The 23615-nt window shown below is 43.9% G+C and overlaps 7 protein-coding genes across 7 annotated transcripts; 3 read left to right on the top strand and 4 right to left on the bottom strand.

The window, feature by feature from the left end:
- Positions 1-373: 373 nt before the first annotated feature.
- On the bottom strand, positions 374-2856 carry MYCFIDRAFT_179699 (uncharacterized protein; the record flags this gene model as incomplete). The annotated part of the gene is made up of 2 exons (XM_007933725.1): positions 374-435; positions 462-2856. 2 exons carry the CDS (start codon positions 2854-2856, stop codon positions 374-376), a joined length of 2457 nt encoding a protein of 818 aa, XP_007931916.1.
- A 50-nt stretch (positions 2857-2906) lies between these two features.
- Positions 2907-3121, bottom strand: MYCFIDRAFT_179700 (uncharacterized protein; the record flags this gene model as incomplete). Its single annotated transcript, XM_007933726.1, has 2 exons — positions 2907-2996; positions 3029-3121. The coding sequence occupies 2 exons, from the start codon at positions 3119-3121 to the stop codon at positions 2907-2909; spliced, it is 183 nt and encodes a 60-aa protein (XP_007931917.1).
- A 44-nt stretch (positions 3122-3165) lies between these two features.
- Positions 3166-4197, top strand: MYCFIDRAFT_179701 (uncharacterized protein; the record flags this gene model as incomplete). Its single annotated transcript, XM_007933727.1, has 7 exons — positions 3166-3389; positions 3419-3657; positions 3685-3784; positions 3815-3881; positions 3909-4069; positions 4104-4149; positions 4189-4197. The coding sequence occupies 7 exons, from the start codon at positions 3166-3168 to the stop codon at positions 4195-4197; spliced, it is 846 nt and encodes a 281-aa protein (XP_007931918.1).
- Positions 4198-13849: 9652 nt separating this feature from the next.
- On the bottom strand, positions 13850-16532 carry MYCFIDRAFT_179702 (uncharacterized protein; the record flags this gene model as incomplete). The annotated part of the gene is made up of 6 exons (XM_007933728.1): positions 13850-13861; positions 15849-15993; positions 16027-16075; positions 16106-16146; positions 16173-16417; positions 16455-16532. 6 exons carry the CDS (start codon positions 16530-16532, stop codon positions 13850-13852), a joined length of 570 nt encoding a protein of 189 aa, XP_007931919.1.
- Positions 16533-17235: 703 nt separating this feature from the next.
- Positions 17236-17755, top strand: MYCFIDRAFT_179703 (uncharacterized protein; the record flags this gene model as incomplete). The annotated part of the gene is made up of 5 exons (XM_007933729.1): positions 17236-17260; positions 17318-17323; positions 17393-17469; positions 17502-17594; positions 17654-17755. 5 exons carry the CDS (start codon positions 17236-17238, stop codon positions 17753-17755), a joined length of 303 nt encoding a protein of 100 aa, XP_007931920.1.
- Positions 17756-17783: 28 nt separating this feature from the next.
- Positions 17784-21272, top strand: MYCFIDRAFT_179704 (uncharacterized protein; the record flags this gene model as incomplete). Its single annotated transcript, XM_007933730.1, has 31 exons — positions 17784-17960; positions 17990-18006; positions 18034-18113; positions 18145-18187; positions 18216-18237; positions 18281-18347; positions 18383-18405; positions 18431-18458; positions 18486-18505; positions 18552-18627; positions 18666-18706; positions 18742-18869; positions 18905-19190; positions 19217-19311; positions 19343-19383; positions 19413-19539; positions 19566-19621; positions 19685-19741; positions 19782-19872; positions 19899-19957; positions 20008-20213; positions 20251-20347; positions 20384-20452; positions 20486-20499; positions 20525-20772; positions 20809-20822; positions 20860-20946; positions 20977-21011; positions 21046-21092; positions 21121-21232; positions 21258-21272. The coding sequence occupies 31 exons, from the start codon at positions 17784-17786 to the stop codon at positions 21270-21272; spliced, it is 2478 nt and encodes an 825-aa protein (XP_007931921.1).
- Positions 21273-21308: 36 nt separating this feature from the next.
- MYCFIDRAFT_179705 (uncharacterized protein) lies at positions 21309-23297 on the bottom strand (the record flags this gene model as incomplete). Its single annotated transcript, XM_007933731.1, has 17 exons — positions 21309-21438; positions 21475-21499; positions 21531-21832; positions 21864-21937; positions 22000-22035; positions 22063-22070; positions 22102-22297; positions 22331-22344; positions 22402-22457; positions 22501-22561; positions 22594-22627; positions 22660-22733; positions 22792-22835; positions 22865-22884; positions 22915-22956; positions 22982-23224; positions 23283-23297. 17 exons carry the CDS (start codon positions 23295-23297, stop codon positions 21309-21311), a joined length of 1374 nt encoding a protein of 457 aa, XP_007931922.1.
- Positions 23298-23615: the final 318 nt, after the last annotated feature.

Genomic DNA, 23615 nt, shown 5'->3' on the forward strand with positions numbered 1-23615 from the left:
ATACTAAATTGAAAGCTAAAATCCTAGAGAAACTCCTATATCTAGGTCGAGTTAAAGTCTAACCGACTTTGAGTTAGATTAGCTCCTATACTACTAAGATCGAAGTCGAAGTCCGTTAAATTAGCTCCTATACAAACTTCGAAGTTGCGATCCGTTAGATTAGCTCCTATCTAAAGGCCAAAGCTAATACTAGCTAACATTGAATTAGACTAGCTCCTATAATACCAATTTCGAAGTTGAAGCCCGGTTATTCTTGCGTCAGATCAGCACCCAAATCAAATTCGAAATTGAAGTCCGGCTAGTCTGCTGTCAGATCAGTTCTTATGCTAGACTCCAAGTAAAAGTCCACCCAATCAACGCCTATGCGACCAAGTTAGAGCTTGAAGTCCATTAGATCAGCCGTCATGCCATGCTCAGTTCGAGGTCCGACTACTCCTGAGTCAAATCACCTCCTACACCACCTTCGAAATCGAAGTCCGGCCACTCCCGAGCCAAATCCAAATTGAACTGCGACCAATCTATTGTGAGATCACTGGAGTCCTGAGCGTTCACCGAATCATCTGGACCAAAGATACCAGCATCGTCGGCGTTGAATGCCTGAGCTGCACCCTGATCATGATCAAGGACAGCAGTACCGCCTTCTTTGCTCTCGACATTCGCACCAGGCTCTTCGACCTCCTGCATCGCTTTCTCCCAATCCTCTGCTGTGCCAGGGTCGAAGTTGAAATCCGGCCATTCTGCTGTCAGATCACTGAACTCCCGATCGAAGATACCAGTATCGCCGCCAAACTTGTTCATGGGTCCCTGGGATGCGCCCTCGGCGACAGCAGCACCGCGGTCTTTAGCAGCAATAGCTTCGAACTCCGCCACCACTTTCTGCCAATCCTCTCCCCCCATGCCACCAACTTCGTAGTTGAAACCCGGCCATTCTGCTCTGGGATCGAAGGTACCGGCATTACCAATATTGCCAGCGTTGTTCTCGACAGCAGTGTTGCGCTCGACATTACGAGCAATGCCCGTGACCTCCTGTATCGCTTTCTCCCAGTCCTCTGCTGCGACAAGTTCGAAATTGAGATCCGACCAGTCTGCTGTTAGATCAAAGAAACCACCAGCATCGCCGACGTTGTTCTCGACGAGAGTTGTCGTGTCCTTATCCTGACCAAGAACAGCAGTGCCGCCGTTGTTGCTCTCGAGATTACCAGCAAGCTCTATGAACTCCTGCACCGCTTTGTCCCAATCCTCTCCTATACCAAGTTCGTCTGCAGTCAGCTCGGTGTTGTTCTGAACCGACGACGAAGCAATGACAGGAACAGGAGGATCGGCATTGTTGGTAGTGAGTCCGTGAGTCGTGTTGCCTTCCGCAGTATCGTCTCGAGAGTCTTGGCCGAAGGGGAATAGGGCATTGAGGTCATCAGCACTCCAACCCAGAGTTCCACTATCTTGTCCCATGATCATTCCCATCTCCACACCTCCATCAAATCCCCCTCCCAGAACCTCACCCATGCCACTGTCCAAATTCCAAGACTCAGGACAGCCCGAAGCATGCCTCCAACTCTCCCACCTCCTATGCCCCTTCCGCTCACACGGCAAGTCCCAGCACTCATCCTCGTCACAACCCAATATCATGCACGTTCCTCCAGCGCAAAACTCCTTCACAGGAATCAATTTTGGCGAAGGACCGGTGCAGAGATTGATGGCGTGGTCGTGATTCTCATTGCAGGAATGACGTTGCACCTGTGTACAAACTGGTTTGTGAGCTTGCGAGAGATCTCGGCCGCAGAAGTTGCAGACTAGGAGGTTGTCGTACTCCTCGATTGCATTGACTGGCTGTGGGTCGGTGGAAGTGGCGCTTGGGTAGGAAGAAGAAGGTTGAGCCGTGCTGTTGTGAGATCCAGATGCAGGCGAAGAGGTCGATGGAGCTGAGCTGTCTTGCGGAAATGGGATTGATGTGTTGCCAAAAGACTGCTGCTGCATCGAGCTACTGAAGAAGCCACCTGAGCCGTTGCCCGGAGTTGAGGCTGAGGACGAGAAACTTGATAAGCCCGAGTGAAGACCAGAGTCCTCTTTCGTCGAGCCGGCTTGTGGAAACGAGATCGAAGTGTCCCACGCCTGATCATCGAGAGGGCGCTGAGAGAGTCCCTGCATGGAATTGCTGCTGAAACCACCTTGGTCATTTGAACCGGACACTGAAGGACTCCAGTCCCGATCAAGAGGAAACGGACTCTGCTCTGCCATATCGACGCCGAATACGTTGCCAGAGCGAAGACGCCTCGCCTTGCCGGCAGGTTCAGGTTCAGTCCTAAAACGATTGAGGCGGTAGATGCCAAAGCAGTTGGAGTGCTCTGGGACAGTGTCACGCTTCCGCTTGATACCAGGCTGAGACTCTATGCGTCCAGCTCCGAAAGCCTTGGGATCAAACGTTGGCACCTTGTCCGCTGGGTCTCTAGCTAGAACCATCTTCGTCAAATCAGCGACCCAGCGCTCACCAAAGTTGTTGTCAGGTTTTGCGAGCTCGGCCAGGTGAGTTCCGCAAGCCGTGAGCTTCATGAGATCCATAATTGCTTCCGAAAGACGAATCTTGCCTTGCTCGAGATCGAAAGCTGAGAAACCTCCATTGTTTCGCATACGAAGAACCTGGAAATAGGCGTCTGAGACTCGAGCGTTGGAAGCTTCGCGTTGACGGAAGGTGTGTGGGCGTCTTTTGTCGTCGCGGCGGCAGGTTGTTCCTGGTGGGACGTAGGAGCGCAAGTTGGCGTTGCGTCTGGAGCCGCGTTTGACGTTGACGAAGCAAGGGAACCACTTGTCGTAGTCGTCCCAGCAGTCGAAAATTGGGCGGAAGTCGATGGTCTTCTGCATTGTAGGAGTACCAAGAAGAAAGAGAAAATGTAGGAGCGAAGTGGGTTGAATCAGTTGTAGGTGTAGCGAAGGGACTCAGTGGTGCAGTAATCTGAGTGCCTGTTGGGTAGGAGATGTGTGATGTGGTGTGATGAAGCAGTCTTAAGTATTGCGTTGCTGGCGCGGCTCCGACTTTGGAGTTGACTTGCAAGTCGACTTGCGAGTGTGTGTATGCGGACGTCCGAAGGCTTGCAAGTCGACTTGACGGTTCATCGACTTTGATCATCCTTTGTCGTCGGTCGATGGTGGGTTATTCCCCATCGCCCACCGATGCTTTACTATGCCCCATCGCCTACCGATGCTTCATCATCCTCCATCGCCCGCCGATGCTTCCTTTTACTCCATCGCCCACCGGTGCTTAAGCATCCCCCCATCGCCTACCGATGCTTCATTATGATTGACCATCCTCTATCGCCCGCCGATAACTGTTCATCTCCCATCGCCCATCGCCCACCGATGATTGATCATGCCGGATCGGTATATGCGCAATGGCTGTACAGCTTCAAGCAGTTGTAGCTTTCAGGAGCCTTAAAGTGGATTACGCTTTCGTGGGGTTTCTCTCTCTCAGCGTTGAACTCTGCTCTTCTCACCTCAGATGCTCGCGCAGCTATCTGCATCGAGAAGGTGCCTCCTTGGTTCCACGTCTACGTAATCCAAGCACGGCACGAAAACGAGCGCGTCACCTGTCTTCCACCTACCTTATTCCCGTTGCCTCTGACGTTGTGCGCATTCTGCATGTCTTTTCCAAGAAGCTTCCCAAAGGTCTTGAATGACCGTTCGAAAATCGAGGTGCTGGCACTCGTATCGGGACTCTAGTTCGCGTAGCCTTTCTCGAGACGAGTCGCATCGTGAGGGATGTGTTCTTCTTTGCCACTGCTAATGATGCTGCGTGCGGCATGTGTAACGGGCCGCTGTTCAGGCTTGCGCGGGTTCTGTCAATGAGACTCGGCCATGCCAGAATTTTGCGTCGCAAAGGCAACGGCTCCGTGTCGCCGCGCGCCGTCCCCGCTTAGCTGGGCTGGCTTGCTGCGGAGGCAGGTCGGAAATCGGGAGTCGAAAATCAGCAATCGAGAGTCGGGAGTGAAATCCGCGTCAAGGATAACGAAGACGTACAGATTGGAGTCAAAGGGATGAAGAAGGACATGTCTACCTTTCGACTACATGACCGCGTTCTGTCAACTTATCCCCCTTACGAAGCTGTCTATCAGCTATGCGCTTGCTTCCGCCGGTCGAATGTTCACGGCTTGGCGCTTGGTTGTTACGGATTTCGTAACAACCGACAGCCAAACATAGGATATATAAGCGAATTTCGTAGGCACGATAGTATTACCGACTGAATCGTTAATGCGAGATTGGTACTACGTAATTAATATAAATTAATACTTACGTAGTTTATAGATAGCTATATAAAAGGTATAGCGCGTAAGTATATATAAATAGTTAATAAGCTATTTGTCGGCGAAGTTCAAAGAATTCCCGGTAACGGAATTAGCGGGTAAGTTCTATAATGCTAGAAAAATCCCGATATATAGATAAACACTTATTAAATATTCGCTAGAAGTTCTAAAATTATATATAAATTAGGGCGTAGGTTAGACTCTTTATACGGGAAGTACTACTCGTATATCTTATAACCGCAATATAATAGGTTAGGATACGATCTATTTTAAAATTAGGGCAGGATTATACGGTAAGTTTACTATATAGCGTAGATCTACCGTACGAAGAGCTTATTTCCTAGGCGCTTTCTCTCTAGATAACTTTTTCGTTATTTGTAGTTCTATAATAGACCTCTTTAAGTCTGCTAATAGCTCTTCTTTATACCGAAAATTCTATAAGAGTATATATTATTTTACTTAGTCAGTTCTATACTACTACTTTTATAAAGCTACTATAATCTATTCTCTATACTATAATTAGGCTATCTTAGCCTTCTAATAAGCGTAGATCCTTACTCGTCCTAAGCTCTAGAGTAGTCTCGACTTTATTACTTATTCCGATCTATTAACATTCGAGCTTAAGCTAGTATAGACTTTTAAAAAGCCTAGATCGCTACCTACCTCTATCTCTAGAGCTACCTCGACCTGATTAGCTCTACTAATCTTTTATTCTTTAGCATTGCGCTATTCTAGACATTAAATAAGCCTAAATCGTTACCTATCCCTATCTCTAGAGCTACTATAACCCGATCGGCCGCTATTCCGATTTTTTAAACTTCGAAACATATAGGACAATTATAGAGCTCCTACTAAGATAACTATACGCGCTATTAAGTCTTTTAATAGGAGCTATAAGATCTATAAAGTGATCTACTTTTAATCCGTTTAAGCTTTAAATTACTAGTCGCTTCGACTATCTCTTATAACGTCCTTCTATTAACTAGTCTTAAGTTCGTACTCTATTTAGAGCCTACGCTTAATCTACGATCCGCATTTCGCTTTAAGTACTTAGTAGGCTAAATACGGGAGAGCCTACGATACGATCGATTGCCTATTAGTCTATTAGCTACTTTCGCTATTTCTAATATAAGCGTACCTAAGTCTAGTAACGTAGGTAGAATCTCTTAAAGTAACTCGGATCTTTCCTTACTCGGAGTATATTTATTATCTTCCCTAACTAAAGCTTCCTAGTATCTATCTATTTATTCGATCTAACCTCTATCTCCCGGCGTAATACCTACGGGGCTTTATAAAATATTAACGACCTCTAAGAGAGGAACTGCGACGGCCTTACCTTACGGTACTGTGTCGGTATCTCGCTATTCCGGCTACCTATTTAGGCGCTTCTTGCGTACGATAACCTCGACAAGTATCGTATCGGTATCTTATACTCTAGTAGATAAAGTAATAAGCGTTTTGCTTCGCAATTACTCTAGTACTAGAGCCTATACCTTCTTAAAATTACCCTCGTTTACGTTAATAGAAGTCTGAAGACATTTAGGCCGCGTTACTTACTCGTAAGCCTATTTTATCTACTAATAGGGTAGCGGGCTTATAGCTATACCGTACCTTTTACTTTTTAGAGTTAGGCTACGAGGGATAACCTAGAATTAACCCTCGTATTATCGGGATATATACTTCTATAATATTAGACGACTCAAAAACACTCTAAGTTTACTCTCCTAGAGGTAGACTTACTAGCAATCCTCGGGAATCTTAGGGAGTCCTATAGAATATTTAAGATCTCCGAAAGTCTCTATATCTTACGTTCTATTTTATAAATATAGCTAATAATTACGTAGCGAAGGTATTCTAAAAGGCCGGTACTACAGGTTTTAAGTCTACTTAGTACTCTATACTAATATTCTAATTAAACGAAGAAATAGTTAACTCTCGAATACTTAGCTTATTCTCTTCGGCTAACGTAAAGTAGGCGTAATAATTTCTTACTTACTTTAAGCCTATATATTAATATCTAGTAAGCTAATTGTAAGTAGATATTAGTATAGTTAAACGAGTAGGATAGACCTATACCTAATCTGATTAGTCTTAGAATAAAAGATAGTATTAAGCGGGTAGTCTAGAAATTAATCGAGCGAAGTATAAGTAGCCTCGTCGAGCAAGTAGTTAGTAACCTTAAGCGAATTATCGACGACCTTATTAAGGGGGCAATCTAAAAATTAATCAAGCGAGTAGTAAATAACCTTATCGAGCGAGCTATCTAAATACTAATTAAGCGAGTAGTTAACGACCTTATTAAGCAAAAAATCCTAATATTAATCGAGCGAGTAGCTACCTTATATAGATATAGTAATACCTTAACGTACTCCCCTAACGATACTCTACAGTAAATACAAAAGTATTCGGCGGGACCCGCCTGTATAATAGTAGATTTAGTAAGTAGAAGGGTACCTTAGGCCTCGATCTAGGCTCTATAGAATCTTCTAGAAAAGCGAAACTAGTAGTCGACGTATAAGTATCGTAGGTAAGAGAATAGAATTAAGGGTAGCGATCTCGAGGGAGCGAGAAACCTCTCGAATCCTATACTCCTAGAACTAGTTCTACGATCGAGGACGAGACTAAAGATAAAAACGATAAAGGCGTAGAGCTATTAGTAGTACTTCTGTTACTATTTCTATAATTAATACCGACTCTATATAGGCTCTAGGACTGCTTATTATATCTAATTTCTTTACTAACTTAAAGCTACGTAGAATCCTAATAAAATAAAGCTTATTCGAGATATAGTTACTAAGCCTTTAAAGCGGGGGATGCTTAAAGCATTAGCTAAATTATAAATTATAAGCTTAAGATCTTTCTCTCGTATTTGCACCTAGTAACTAGCGGTCCTAATAAAGTAGTAGGCTCTACTAATCTATTACGATATTCCTACCTTCTTAACTAGAGTTAGACGTTCCTAGGCTAGGTTTAGCTGTTATTTAAGTAGACCTTCGTAGCTTGTTAGGGATTTGGTCGAATAGGGTAAGTTAGGTATCGTTACGATATCTAATATTAAAAGTTAATAGGGGTTAATATAAAGATCGGTTAACGTCCTAGTAGAAAACGGCTCGTGTGATAATAGCCGAATCGAAGGTATTCCGGTAACGGCCTATGTAGTAAAAATTTCGCTTCTAGATACTGTTACTATTCTTCCCTACCTCTCCCTCGTCTACTCGCGTAAAATATATATATTCGCTATACTATCCCTTCCTTAATTCCTCTATCTCTTACTTTAGCTAGAGCCTAGATTCTACTCGCCTTTCTAAGGACTACTATATTACGTATAGAGTAGTATACCTATAAGAGGCTAGGAGGAGATTAAAACCTACCTATACTACCCTCTAAGTCCCTAACGCTATTATCTATTATATATAATATTTTACCGTATTAGTATAATAGAGTCTTAGGAGTAAAGGCGAGGTTTACCGCTATTAACTAGAACTCGAATAGTATAACTCTCTAGAAAGACGCTATCGTATTTTTACGTTAAATAATTACCGAGTAGGCCCTAACGAGTAGCGTCTTAGAGAAGTTAGCTATTCTCTATATATTCTTAACGAGACCCTAATAATATATTAAAGAGTTCTAGAGTAGTCTACTAAGGTATAGTTACTCTTATCTTACCGGGTAGTCTATAGCGACCGCCCCTTAAGTCTATAGGCTCGACTAGCTAAATTATAGCCTACGGGGCTATACCTATATATCCTTAGAACTAGAGGTATAGACTTTTTAAATAGCTTTACCCTAGCTATAGACTCCGAACCCGACTCTCCTAGTACTAGATACCGTAATAGAGAATAGTTTTAACGCTGTTTTAAACTTAGTATATCTACTAGAACTCTATAGTAAAACAAAGGCCGAGATATATCGTAGATATAAGGAGGAATCCTATTCCCAATTAACCTCTAATAATAAGTATAATAGCGGATAAGCGAACGTCGATTAAGGAGATCCTTAAGCGTATCGTAGCCGTTCTACTTTAGCCATTACGAATCCCCTCGGAACTATATAGGAATACGAACTAAGCGGCGTATATATAGTACAGTAACTACTATATTAGCCCCGAGACTAATATACTAGAGTAGCCGTCGAGAAGGTATATACTTAGTAAATAACTTTATTCTCTTTAAGAAGAGTTTATAAGTATTAACAATTTAGCTAATAAAGGGAGCCTTAATCCTAATCTCTAATAATAGGTATAGAAGGACATATATTGCCGTTAGTATATCGTTCTCCTAGTCCCGCTTATTACCTCGATATACTTACTAGTAGGGGATTAGAAGGCGAGTTAATACTCCTCGAGTCTAAAGTAAAATATTCGTAAGGAGCTCGATTTCTCGGTATTCTATATTCCCTCCGTTACCTTTAGGCTTTAACTTCTTCTCTAGTTTAAAAGTATAAGGATCTACTGCTAATTATTCGCTCTCTTCTTCGTTTAACCTAGTCTCTTCTAATAGCCCTAGGAATACAAAGCGCTATTACTATCTAAATTAATATAGGGATAATAAATTGCTTACGGTTTATAATACTATAGCTCTCTTAAGCGATATTTCTATCCTAGACTCTTCCCTCTATCTTAGGGCTAGTAGTTAAAACGTCTATTACTAGATAAATGAACTTTGCCTATACTACGTTTTCTATTCCTGTTTTTTGTTTTTCTATTCTATAGAGGGCGAAGATACACTTGTTTAGATTTAGTAGAGTATTATAGTCTACTACGAGGATACTAACTTAGTTCTATATTAATAATTCGCCTAGGCTTAGTTATTTAATCTTAATATTCTACGTAGCGTCTAGAGTACCCGATACTATAAACGTTAAGCGGCGAGGTATACTAGTAGTAAGAAAAGTAGAGTTTAGTATCTAGGTTAAATCGGAGGAGCGTAGGGAATATCAGAGCAGATAGATTAGTAGCCTTGTTCTATATTACCTTAGATATATAGCTATACTAGTGCCTTTACGGTAGCAGTATACTAATAAGGCGCCTATATTTCCGGATTATACCTATAATTAATTAGGCTACAGTAATCTTTAAAAGCTAACTAATAGGGCCGAGTATTATATAATAAGGAGTTTCGGTATTAAATGATATAGGTAGAGAATCTAGGAATAGGAGGATATACCTTTAGAAAGGCGCTAGTAATACTAATAATATTAATATCGTTAACTATACTAACTATCGTATTTAATCTATACTAATAATATAGATAATTTCAATAATACTAATCGACTAATAATTATTAGGCTAATCTATTAATACTAATAATACTACTAATGTTTATAATACTACTAATACTAGTAATATTTATAATACTTATAATACTAGTAATACTAGTTATAGTAACGGTTCTAGTAAAACTTAGGATACTACTAGTCTAGTTAATCGATAGGTAGAGCTACTCGTCCGTTCTTTCTATAATATATATAGTCGAATTATTAACGATATAGTCTATCTTACTACGCTAAGATACCTACTGCCTACTAACATAATTTCGTTAAATGCCGTATAGAACTAACTAATATATATTTCTCCTTTATACCTATAATTTCGTTTCTTCTTTATAAGTAGCTAAGCGGCTAAAAGGTAGCGTACGTAAGATATCAATCTTTCTAGGCTATAATAATAAGATCTAGCTATTTTAAGGAGGCTATAAAGGTATACGATATAGTCTATCGTAGTACTAGCGAGTTTAATAGCTATAATAGTACTCTAGACTCTAGCGACGATTTTCTTTCGTCCTAGTAAGAGTAGGAAAGCCTTAGACCTATCGGGTACGACTATAGGTATAGAAGTTTTAATAAGTCTAGCAAGTAGTACGACATTCTCCTTTATAAAACTAGAGTGCTAGGTAGGAGCTAAGGTAGGACTCTAATATCTAGACGTAAAGCCGTACTTTAAAACGAGTTAAAGGATATAGTAAAAGCCTAAGGCTTTATAATATCCCTAGAGCTATTTAATAACTATAGAGGGAACCTTATAGATATAGACTAACTAAGAGGTAAAGCTAATATCTGCTTTCTAGTAGAGAGTAATTAATCGAAACATATATATATAGTTTATAGTATTAAATTGATTTAAGTAGGCCGTTAAAAGAGGTATATATTATAAGTTATCTAACTTCCGGTAAATATTTAGATCTTTTCGGATAGTAAACTAAGTAAGATTCCTACCTTCTACTTATCGTTATATATAATTATTCTCGGCGATAAGATAGGAGGGGATTCGCTTTCTACTCTAACTAGCCTACGATATAGCGCGGTATCTTATAAACTGTTTTTTTACACTATAGCTCGCCTGCTAGTTAGTAGACTATATTATCGAGATACCTTTATATACGTAAATAGGCGGTAGTACCGTAGTATATATATTAGACCGTTCTCTCTAGCTCTTACTTCTATTTATTTCGCTTAGGAAGTTTCTAGATACTCGCTAATAAAAGGAGAAGAGATTTATAGAGTTAGTAATATCGAAGGGCGAAGGTTATATATTTATAAGAGATATTAGGGCCCTAACTCTTATTTAGGGATAGCGAAGTGCCTTGCTTCTATTTTAGTAAAGGACCTACCGTCTACTAATTATAGTTTCTCTAAGGCCTTTAATCTAATACTAGCTAACTTTGCTATATACTAGCCTATCTAATTACGGCTAACTTAGGATAGGAGACTACTACTATCGCTCGTAAGCCTAAAAAGGCATCTCCTACTACTAATAATAAGCTAGAGAGTTTAGAAAGGGGAGGAGATATAATACGATACGAGGAGTAGCGATAAGGATAAATAGTCGTAAGTCCCGTAAGTTTAAGAGGGTATAGCGAGTCCCTTAGTTAGTACTCGATATAGTTACGCTTTTTGAAATTTAAAGGATCTAGGCCTTAAAAAATTATAGGAGTATACTTAACCTATATAGAGTATAGTAATTATATACCTAGAACTTAGACTTGTTCTAAGACTTAGAATAATTATACTAGAGAAGAAGTAGCCGAGCGGCTTAATTATATAGGTAATTGTCTAGCCCCGCGTATTGCCTCTATTTATTACTAAGGCTCGAAGGTCGGCATCTATAGTTACTTTAGATCTCTTATAGCTTTAAAGTCGACTTTTGAATTTACTATCTACTCGTTATTAGGAAAACTAATCTACCTTACCGTTCTTATTAATAAAACCCTATAGTATTACCCCCGTATTTCGTACTCCTCTCTAAGTATTATACGCCTCTTTGTCTTTTTCTCTCTATTATAGTAGTCTAGTAGCTATAGGACCGCTTTAGTATAATTAAATAGCGCTAACGGTACAGTACTAGGTCCCTTTTAGGCTAGAGCTATTAAAGGGAAAAGGAGAGTATATAAACTAGTATTATATTATACTCGCTAAGGCTTTCAAAGAGACTAAGAGCTTTAAAGGTATAAGGAAAAATCTAGTTTATTCGGACAAACATTCGATCTTATAGGGTATATCGCTAGATTTACCCCTCTACCTATAGCTACGCTATAGAAATTTATACGTAAAGCTCGTTATAAATATTCTTATCTATATTATACTAAGCCTTTATATTAGGGTAAGATTAGGCTAGAATCGGCTAAGGCCTAGCAACCTTCTTCTAGAGTATTAACTAGATTATTAACTACTCGAATATTTATAGAGTCGCTATCTGTAGGAATAAATATATTATAGGTCTCTAGGTAGGTCTCCTTATAGGTCTTCTTCCGGATTCTCTTATTAGCCTACCGAGCCTTATAGGGATTCCTACTTATTCTATCTATTTATAGTCGAGGGCCTACGGGATAATTTTAAGATAGTAAAGTCTATCCTATCTAACGACGCTAGCTACTATCTAGTCAGACGTAAAGCTAGCGTAATAACCCTCCTTCCGAGTACTTATATCTTATAACGTCTATAACTATCCTATAGTCTTATATCTAGTATAGCTAAAACGATTATTAGCGCTCTAGTATACTCTTTACTACTTTAGCTAATCTTGTCTTAAAGCGCTATACTAGAGAATTAACGATAGATCTTAGCTACCTATTATATGTCTTATAACTATATTAAATAGGTAATATCCGTAAGGCTTATATTCGATAACTATATATTAATTATAATGCTCCGGGAGATTGTTCCTTACGATTATAAGCTCTAGTATATAAAGCTGCCCGAAGATGTTATTAGTAGTCTAAGGGACCTAAGACTAAACTTTAAACTTAGACTCTATAGCTAAGTTAAATATATAGTAGGGAGAACGGTAAGGATAAGAAAATCAAGGATAGAACTGCTAGTATCTAAGATTAGAATACCTAGCCTATATAGCTTATCGGTCTCGTAGAAGAAAGGTTAGAAGATTCTAAGGTTAGTAGCGCTAGAGACTATATAAAGTCTAAGAAAGGTGCTATATAGCAGCTAGAAACTATATACTAATAGTATAACGTTCTTCGGTAGATGCTTTATAATTATAGCCTAGAGAGCCTTTCGTATCGTTAAGCGAATAAGGTCTCTTACCTTAAAGTCTCCCTCTCCGAATAGCTATAGCTCTCTCGGCAATAATAAAGTAGGTAAAGTTATTACCTAGTAGTAGCTCCTATATATTCCGCCGACTTTCTTGCTACCTTCCGAGATACTATATTTCTTATACTACTATAGGTATATAATTTTAATTCTACTCTTCGAGCCTAGTAGTAAAGTTTAACTTCTTATTAAGTCCTTGCCTATAATTCCTCTCGTACGTATAAAGTAGGTAGGGTCTATACTAGGTAGACGATAGTAGTAGCTTTTATACTAAATTTCTCGTAATCTTTTTCAATACGGTACTTTATATATAAGCACTTAATTATAAAGCAGTTAAGGGCTATACTAGGTAGCTAATAGTAGTAGATTCTAGACGCCGCGCTAGCTTTCTCGCTATATTCTAAATTCCTTATCTTATATATTAGTATAGGTATATAATTATAAAGGGTACTCTTCGAATCCTCCTTAAAGCCTTACTTTATAAATAGGTCTACTACCTTCTTAGCCTTTATATTAAATTTGCCCGGCTATATAGATAGCTAGCCTAGGTCCTTAAGATAAAAATACTCTTTATCTCTAGTACCTAATCTATCTACTTATCGTACTTCTCTACGCCTATTAAAGTCGCCGAATAGGTAGGAATCGTTATTATTCGTAGAGGTACTATTAGTTTTACCCCTAAGCGCTTCCTCTTCTAAGTTTCTCGCTACTATCGGTATCTCCCTAGTAGTCCTATAATCGCTACGAAGTCTGTTTAACTCTTTACTAATCTAGACTCCGTGTTTTATAGCCTCCTTTAAGAGACTTTATAGCTACGTTTAACTTTGCCGACTCCGTATATTCTTGCGCTCGTATACTATATCGTTACCTGCTATAAAGCTCTATATTCGTTATTACTATCCGTATACAGCTTGCTTAACCAAATTGCAATTCTATCTTACGACCTATATAACTAGTTACAACTTTATTATTACCGCTATTGTCCGTTATATACTCTTCTTCTTAGATAGCAAATATTAAATCGTTTGCTACGAGTCTATTGTTCCCTACTTTAGGCTCGTACTCGAGCGCTTTTCTCTCTAGTCTCTTAACTAGTCTTTTCGCTTCTTTTCTAGCTCGTTCCTTAGGCCGAATTTCGACCTAAACCTTCCCGGTTAGTAATAAACCCTTTTCTAAACTCCTAAATGCGTAAACTTGTCTTGGTAGTAGTAGTAGCGAATTCAAAATCTTACGGACACTAGTCTAGACCTAACGTAAAGATAGTACGTTAAAAATAGGTTCGGTATTCGCTTATTCTATAGATCGAAAACCTATAGCAGCCGGATATACTATAAGGCGCTATTATTCAAACCTAATAGGCTTAATAAAAACAGCATTTATAGTATAACTATAGTTACAACTTCTTAGCCGCTTTCTTAGCGAAGATTCTACTAGCTACCCTCGTTTAAAAACACCGTATAAAAGATATAATCCTTTAGCCTACCTACTAGGAGTAGCCGGAAATGATATGCGTAAAGTCGGCCTCCGATATGCCGTACTACGGCCCTTTCGCTTCGAAATACCGACATTGTATAAACGGTCTATAATTGATTAATATACATCGCCTAGTAGGTATTAAGTCGCGGATCTATCTCTCCCCGATCTCGATACTTGTCCGGCCTTAATATAATAAGTGCTAAATTCAATTAGTGCATCCGACTATTTATCGTAACCTCGCGACTAGTTATAATAGCGTTAAAGTATATTACCGAGATAGGTTAGCTTATCGAGGAGATCCGTAGTTACCTTTAGTTAATAGCTTATATAAGTAGAGGATTATAGTAGCTTAGCGAATTAGCTATAGTAGCACGTACTACGGAGTATACTAGGCTACTTAAGAGCAATCTAAATTCCCAGTAGTCGTCGTTACTATATAGTATCGATACAATTAGAAGAGAATAAATAGCGCTATAAGGAATTATAGAAGGCCTTTATCCTCCTATAGACTATATTCTACGAGTCTTTCTTCCTTTACTACTTCGATCTAGAGCGTAGGCTCTACGCCGATATAGTCTCCTCGGGAATTTAGTCTTAGTATAGTAGTATTCTATATCCTAGATCCGATCTTAAAAGACGGCAAGCGTAGCTTTTCCCTTCGTACTAAGTATAGTATAGTCTGTTTCTTAGCCGTCGGCCTACCGACCCGAGGAAATAATAGTAGCTAATAGAGCTTAAGTTCGTAAGGAGATAGCGAAGTTAAAACTACCTCTAGATAAGTTTAGTTAAAGACGAAAAGCTAGTCTTACTAAGACTATAAAAGACCTAATAGGGGAGCCCTAAGTTTCTTTCGAATTAAGCTATAGTATTATATTATAGGGATATTCTTATTCGTCTAGGAGAGAATGTAAGGTTGGCTAAGGAAACTATACTACCTCTAGGTCGTAGGCGAACGAGATCCTATCTTCTAGGTTCTTTTAGCGCCTATTAAATCTACTAGAGATGCCTAGGGAAAAGCTTTAAGACGTCCTAGATACCTAAACAGAGGCTCTTATAAACCGTAGAGATCCGTAGTAAGCGGATGTTGTTTAAAATAATAAATTGCTATAATCCTCGCGCCGTAGGAGCTAAATCTAGATCCTAAAGCGCCTGCTTCGCCGGGAATATAATTACGGGATACTTCTCACTTTATAGGAGTAAGCGGTGCGATCTTGCTTTGCTAGCTTTTTATCTTTTTAGTCTAGGAAACGTCTTCGTAACTTACTAGGGAATTCTCTCCTAGTCGTACCGTTTGTATTAGCTTTAGGGCGCTCGCATCCGTAACGACTTACGTAAACTTCATCCCCGAGCAGTCTATAATAATAGGTTTGAAGTAGATAAAAACTTTCTAATTATTATATAGTGCTAGAAATCGTCCTGCTTAGAGAGATTCTTTAAGGAGCTCTATTTGCTCCCGGTAGCTATAAGCGCTGTCCGAGGTCGCATGAATTTGATGTTTAAGCAGTCCCTAAGAAAAGACGATAAATCCTTCGTAATCACTATGTAGCGCCCGAAATCATCTTGCGTAGAGAGATTCGTCGCGGTAATCCGTTTACCCCCGGCAGCTGTAAGCGCTGTCTGATTGGCGTCGTCTAGACACAAGCGCGGATCGAATCCAAAGTCAACATCATCTGTGAGAAAGAGGCTGGTACAACGACAAGAGATCGATAAAAATCACCCGATCCAGCCACGTGTAACTCCAAGTTGACCCGGATTCTTGAAGTGCCCTGAAATTATCGACTGTGCTCGAACGCCACGCGCAAGTGAAGCAGTCCAGCTGCCGGTTCCACGAGGATGACTCCAGATGCTCTGCTTTGCGACCACTGCGTGCTCCCTGCTGCATCGAGCCTCCAAACCGCTACCCGATTCACGACTGTGTGCGCGTTCAGAGACGCCATCGCTGGCACTACAAGTGGCTCCAGAGCACTACGCTGTCGTTCGGAAGTTTGTTGACATGCAATGTGAGTGGCGACATCCGCGTGCGCCCGGCGATGGTTGTCCGCTTTGAGTTGATGAGCTGCGGACCGAGTCAGTGAGATTGTCGTAGCTCTGGCCCTGTGACTAGCTGGCTGGCAGGTTGCGCATCGTGTCAATCGCCGTGAGGACAGAGTTATGCCCCGTGCTTGTGCGCTTGATCGCATCGCTGGCCGACAATGGACGCAAAGGTAGTGTCGTCGTCGTCATCGCTAGCGTCGTTAATTCTACTGCCTTTAGTATATATATAATAGCCTCCTCGATATCTATACCGTTAAAGACAGTTTCCCTATTCCTTTCTACGTCCTTATCCTAGAGTAGTTAATTAGCTAAGTCGATAAAATCGCGCTTTCGGGCAGGTAGCTAGAGGCTACGCTAAATTTCCTACGTTCGCTTATAGATTTTGTCGTAGGACTATAGTTTAGCGCCGAGTAGCTAGTCTTTAGCGGCGCTCTGCTTTTTTTAGTAGTACGGAGAGTTAGGATAGAGTAGCTCGGGCGTAGAGGGCGTACGCTCTTCGGATAGGTAGATAGCGATATATTTTAATAGTCCGTTTAGTAAGGGCTAGTGCGCTACGCTAGTGTACTAAGTAGTACTACTATTTTATTGCAATCTCTAAGGGAGTAAAGTATAAAGTCTAATTCTAGGAAGGTTATACCTATCTAGGTCTAGGGAAAGTGCCTAGCTATCTAATAGCCTTCCTAATAAAAACCCGATCGAAACCCTATTACGGAGAGCGTCCGTATAGTAGGGTACGCCTAGGCTAGCTTAACCGAAAATCGGTCCTAACTAAAGCATAGGATAGTGCGGAGGCTAACGTTCGTATATCTTAAGGAAGACTTTACTACTAGATGTCTAATCTTCTCTCGAGGCGAACCGGTTCTTAGTAGGATATAATCTAGATCTAGGTTTTATGCGGTTCGGGCAAAAGGAAGGAGGTTCCTTCGACGAAATAATCTAGATGAAAAGATCTAGCGCCGATTGACGGCAACAAGATAGAAGTCACACTAGGGAAAGCGGAAGGCGGAAGGCGGAAGGAAATCTCTAAGAAGTGCCTAAGAAGGAAGTAGGGGACTGGTTCGACCACGAGCTACGCCGAACACAGAACACACTCCCTGTGCTTGGCAGTTACCACGTTCGTCAGTTCGTGATGCCGAGAAAGGTTGCCATTAGACCTAGTCACAGAGCGGAACATTGACTAGTAGTACCCCTAGGATAGCCAGCAGCACCGCTAACTTGGCCGAACGCAGAGCAAATCCTCTACACCTACCCGTTACTGCTTTCTAGCCGTAGGTAATACCGACCTTTCTTAGCATCACACCCGGTCATAGGGCGGAACATTGACTAGCAGCACCGCCGGGAGGGCCTGCAGACTAGGCTATAGAGCGGAGCAGGACAACCCGAGGCAGAATCCTCGGTTTTCTTCCGCATAGTCTTTTTGGTATTCAGCGGCCTCTCGGGATGCGACTAGAAGAGCACTCTGTAGGCCTCGTCCTCGTTGGGATCATCGGCTTCTTTAAGGTAGGAAGCCATCGAAACTGGAGTTCTGCCATTCGATGCCCGTGTTTCTTTTTGATGCACTCCTCTTCCTTATTCTCCTCTTTTTCTTATCCTCGCTCCTCATCGGCCGTGGATACTGTGGAAGACGTTTAATGCGGTCTGATGAGGATAATCTGGAGGCTTGGTTAGGATGATGTGGATGTCTGGTCAGGATGATGCAGAGATCCGGTCAGGATGATGTGAAGGTCCGTTCCAGTCTGGAAGATGATGCGTTTCATCTTGAAGCTTCGAGTTTGGTGCCCGAACAGACGTGCCATTGTAGGCAGAAGTGAGGTCATAGTGGTGCCGAACAGATATGTTGTAAGGTGGTGCCGAAAAGGTGTTCCACGGCAGGGCCGAGCAGATGCACCATGAAGTGGATGTCGCTACTGTAGTGCCGAACAGATGTTCCATGGTAGGCAGAAGTGGACGCTGCCATAAAGATTCCAGTATATCGGCGTGTTGATGCCGAGTGGATGTGCCATGGTGGTGCGGAACAAATGTTTCACGGTGGTGCCGAGTGGATGCGTTATGGTACGCAGAAGTGGATGCTGCTGTGATGGTTCCAGTGTGTCGGCGTGTTGGTGCCGAGCAGACGTGTCTTAGTAGCCATGATGGATGTAGCCATGATGGATGATTCGTGTGTGTCGGCGTATTGGTGCCGAACAAATGTTCGACGTTCGATGACAGGCCGAAGCGGATGTCACCATGATGCTGAAGACTAGCGTGGGGAAGAGGAAGACCGGCGTTGCCTTGGATCCATCCTGTGCGATCCACCCTATGCGACTCACAGGCGATCCTGAGTGAATGTTAAGTCAGTACAAGGCGGGACCGAAAACGCTAGAGTCATCAAACCACTTTGCTATACAGAGCTGCATAGAAGCTGAAGGTTACCAGCGCCGTTAGTGAATGTACGCAAGGCTTCCACGATACTTCGCCGCCGAGTGATAACTCCAAAAGTCTCTGCCCATCGCTCGAGAAGCATACCCTTATCCAAGAACAAGACATGTAGTAAATCTCAGGGTATAAAGCCAGTTCAAGAGTGTTCTGCTCCAACCCTGGCCTAACCACCAATTGACTAGGCACTCTTGCGCCCGACGTTTGTTGGGATTGAGTATGAATTCCTCTCGCCCTGCTGATTCCTCCAGAACTGTTGCGACCGTGGTGAGTGAGCCAGATGTAGCTCTTGTTCACGCCGAGCAAGATTGCTCAGTGTTCGGCTCGGTCGTTCGCTCGGCAGCCGGTAGTGTTTGCTCTTCTTTCTGCTCTTTCAGGTTTTCAACACAAGTGGGCGTCGAGGCTCTTCGACCGACGGCGCGTGTTTCGTACGTGGAACCAAGGCAGGGTTGCGACAGACTGATGAGATTAGGAGCGCTCGTCGCGGTGGTGAGAGCGTCTGTCGTAGCGAGGAGATCGCGAGCGCGGGCGGCGTTCATCAGCCGGCTTTCATGTGCGCGCGCGCGAGTTTCTGCGCAGCACAGAACAGCAGCGCATAGAACACCACAGCACGGCCGAGGCGTGAGTGTGTCTTGAGTTCGGGGGTGGGCGTAGGCGATGCAATGCCGCAGCGTGGTAACCAGAATGTCTTTTTGCGCGGTCAAAGAGTCTTTGAACGGCCGCGAATCAGGTCGCGTTGGTATCTACAAATGTGTGTCAACGATGATGGCAAGTGTGTTGCGTGCGCGATGGGTGGTTGTAATGAAGGTGTGTCGAACTGAAAGGTCTGGCGAAGACCCTCGTGTTTCGTCGGCGGCTGCGACGTGATGCACACGGCGGCCTTTAATCACCTCGTCGCCCTTCGCCGTCGCGGACTCTCTGAAAAGGCTGGGCCATCATCCAACGGTTCGTACACGAGGGCGTAGGCGGTGAGCAGGCCGGGCGTCAGTAAGTTGTCTGTTAGCCGCCTCACCTTGCGCCGAGCACATCGTGCCTTCTTTTGCCGCAGCCTCGACCTCCTCCTAAGTGATCCCGAGGCTGACCCCAGATTCCTGAAGCTGTCGGCGGCAGTGGCGTGGCGGAAATCAGTCGCGTATGAAGGGTCAGGACCGGTCGCAATATGGAGGATGAAGTCTTCGTTACACGACCGCCGTCAATCCGTTTTCCGCGAGATACCGAAGCAAAGCTACAGTCTGTGGTGGTGGTGTAGTCGATGAGACACCTACTGTTGTTTTCGCTGAGTTTGAACCCGAACCTGGCTCAGGAAGCCGCTCCGATGGGCTCGAGAACCAATCGAAGAAAGCCCCGATAAAGGCACCAAATCCTCCTACACTATGCACAACCAGCCTTCCATGCCTCGTCTGCTCTGAGATGACAACGCAGGTGCCGCTCGACCCATCACCCGCCAGAATGCGCGTAGCCGGCCCTGCCATGGAATTGCCGAAGAACGCAGCAATCGCAGTCGCACCCAACGCGATCGCAGCAGCCCACCCAACTGACACCTGATGTCGTGCTACCTGTCCTCGCGAGACTCGTCCCAGGTAGAAGAAGTGAGCGTTCTCTGACCTGATGCCCGAGGGTGAAAGTCGGCTGCCATTACCGCCAGGGTTTGTTGGCCGATTGTGACGCGAACGCTGACTGCCCCACATCTCGATGTCCTTCCCTGCTAACAATGGACGACACCTGAGGTGCCCCTCTATACGTGATCCAGTTCGTCCATTGCTCAGCCTTTCCAGCCACTATATACGACATCGTCCGACTCGCTGGTCATTTGCAGCCTCCTCGACATACTCTGCCACCTCAACGAGGATTCTCGAGAAAGGGCCAGGTCGAAAGAAGATGAGGGCGGGCAGAGTATGCGCAAAGGCTGCTGTGGGACGTGGAGCAAAGAAAACCAGACGAGAATCACCTACGGGACCATTCCAGACCTTGCGGGATCATTGCCGCTGCGAGAGTACCGAGCCTTCTTTCATGCGTGATCAGCTTCTGCTACGACCTGCTCCGTCCATAGAATCCAGCCCGAACGTTTGGCAGCTACGCCGGGGATCTGTGGTGTTGCAAGGCAAAAGCCAGAAGCCCTCTTGGGCAAGTGCCCCAGACGAAGAAGAAGCCGAAGATGGCGAGGAACGCGCTGAGCACGGCCAGGGCAGTTAGCAAGCAGCAGCAAGATGACAACGAGGAGGAGGGAAGCATAAGAGACGGTTGAGATCTGTCGTCAGGATAAGAAGTAATCATGATTGCAGCCGAGTTCATACCGGCTGGAATGCTTGACAGTGACTGTCATTTTTGGAGCGCGTCAGAAGATGCTTTGAGGCCGCCGCAGAGATAATGCATGCGGTGGTAGAGCCCCCACAAGGCCGAGCGTGTGGCAGATCAGTCTACTCGCCGTACGTGAGGCTACAGTATCCATTGTTGCATGCTTTGGCGTCGCCGCGGTGGCAGAAGCAGTCATTCTGGAAGGGTCCAGTGATATAACGACCTCGAGGTCCACCAATCGAATGCACTTGCTTCTCAATATGTCTCCTCTGCCGCGGTCATGTTCGCGAGAGCGGCAAGTCCCTTGCATTTCGATGGGGGTAAACCTGCCAGCGGCTTCACCCTCGCTGTCTCGCCACTGTCAGCGCTTTCGTCTTCGAGTTTTCTCATTCCGAGTGCCGGCCAGAGGTCTAGGCGTTACCTGTGCCTTCGTTGGCATTTTCGCCCTCAGGTGTCTTGCGTTTCGAGATTTCCCACCGCGTTTGCCTTCGCCTTCTTCAGCGCCTTCGTATTCATCTGATTCCTTTTCAAACTTGGGGCCTGCTGGTCGTGTGGGCTTCACTGGGCTTTTGGGGCATTTACGGGACTCAGGATTGACACTGTTTCCATCGTGGAAAGGCGAAAGTCCTCGGTGATGGAATGGTTCAAGAATTCTATAGGTGCGGTATTGATGGTAAACTGGTTCGTGATTGTCAAGCGGCCCTTCTCCAGAAATTCGGAGGACATCACATGTCCAGCTAATGCGTGCTGACTTCGATGAGCGTCCATACTCCATGCTGCTGAGTTGGGTTGGCACCAAGTCATCGCAACGTCGACAAGGCGACATCGCAGTCCATTTTGTACTTGGATGCATCGGAGAGCTGTGGGCGGCGCTCGGCGCATATCTAGCGTGCGATTCCGCCGAGGCATAGGAGGCGAACAATCGTTCGCATTAGGGAGGGCGTACCCCAATCACATCGTGCCCGTAATCCGCAGACACATGCTAAAGCAACCATGTCCGGGAGCCGACATCTTGGACTCAGTGTCCCGCCGGCCGGTACTAGAACACCAATCTCTTGCTTTTCCCCTTGCGCAAATGAGATTCTGATGTGCCGCCGCTCGTTGTACCTCGTCTCCATGATCGTAGCTTGGTTTCCCTTTCCCGCGCTCCATTCTCTTACTAATCTGTAGGGAATCTCGTTGAGACTTCTCCTATCTATTGGATCTCCGACCTTTGCTTCTGCGATCCGATCTGCCAGTTTCTGCTAAAGGTTTCATGTCTGTTCGGCCAATCGTACTCGATCTCGATGTACTATGATTCGAGGAGGATTGTTTTGCGATCAATTCGGGGAACCTAGATTGTAAGGACTGATGGATGAAGAAGCCCAGTGACGTATCAAGTCTAGTGATTTCGGACGGGGGATTCTCTCGAACTTCGTTAGTGGTTGAGGAAATACGAATACAGCACAGCCATGTCACGCGAAGCTCCTTCGCTTTTATCCCCAACTTACAGCGCACACGGTCTGGGACTGCATTATGCTAGGAAATTTGAGTAGGGAACTTTGATGGATCGCGAAGTGCGATGGCGACGCAGTCTAAGAATTCATGTCATCGAATGGGCGAGCACTGCGGGCGGAAAATTTGGCGGCCGGCTATACGGCATCCCGCGTTGTCTGCATGACTCAACCTCCTTCTCAGCGACTCAGGCGCTTCTTCTCGTCTTCATTCCTCTACCTCCTCTGCGAATTCCTCGGAACACATGTCGAGCGTACGCCAGATTGCAGGATCAGAATTTCACGCGCGCTGCCTCTCCTTCTACACTTTGCCTTCACGCACTTTCGAACTCCGCGCACTTTCGACATTCCACCTTCCTTAGTGTGACTTCCACCTTCTTCTCGGCGTCGATCGGCACTTTATTCACAATCTGGTTGAGCGGCTCTTCATCGCACAAGGGCAAGGAAGCAGGCAGTATCAGTCAAGGGTCCGATGGTGGAAGGTGCGTATTGTGCCTGCCTCTGCTCTATGCCTTCAATCGGGAACGAGCTGAAACGGAGATAGCGGAAAGTCTTGCGTTGACATCCGCTTTCACGACCTCTGCCGACCAGTGACCCAGCGGCGGTAGCGTCCTCTAGGAAAGTCTTGTACCTTCCTCGCCGGATGCATGGTTTCGGCAGGTTTTCGCCTAGGAATGTCTGGTTCGAAAACATAGAGTTAGCAAATTTTAACAAAGTGGATTCTTCTCTAGCAGACTCTGTCTCGGCACATTTTTCCTCGTTAGAATACTATTACTAACCCTAGAAAGAGCGGATTTTAGTGTACTTATTAGCATACGACGTTAAATTTAGGGCGAGAAATAGCCTTTAAGCGCGGAACTTAGCGGAAGAACTACGTCCTATACTTCCTAGGTGCTATATAGGCCGACTATCTAGTAACAACTAAGAGCACCTATACGGAAACAACTAGGCACAAATTACCTAGGCGTACTATAGGCGTAGTTACGGCCTAGTATAGCCGCCCGTCCGAGTATACCGCAACTACGAGCTATACTAGACGCGTAAGAGATAGTAAGAGTATTCTCTCGTT

This window comes from Pseudocercospora fijiensis (assembly GCF_000340215.1).
Source record: "Pseudocercospora fijiensis CIRAD86 unplaced genomic scaffold MYCFIscaffold_11, whole genome shotgun sequence".
Lineage (NCBI taxonomy): Eukaryota > Fungi > Ascomycota > Dothideomycetes > Mycosphaerellales > Mycosphaerellaceae > Pseudocercospora > Pseudocercospora fijiensis.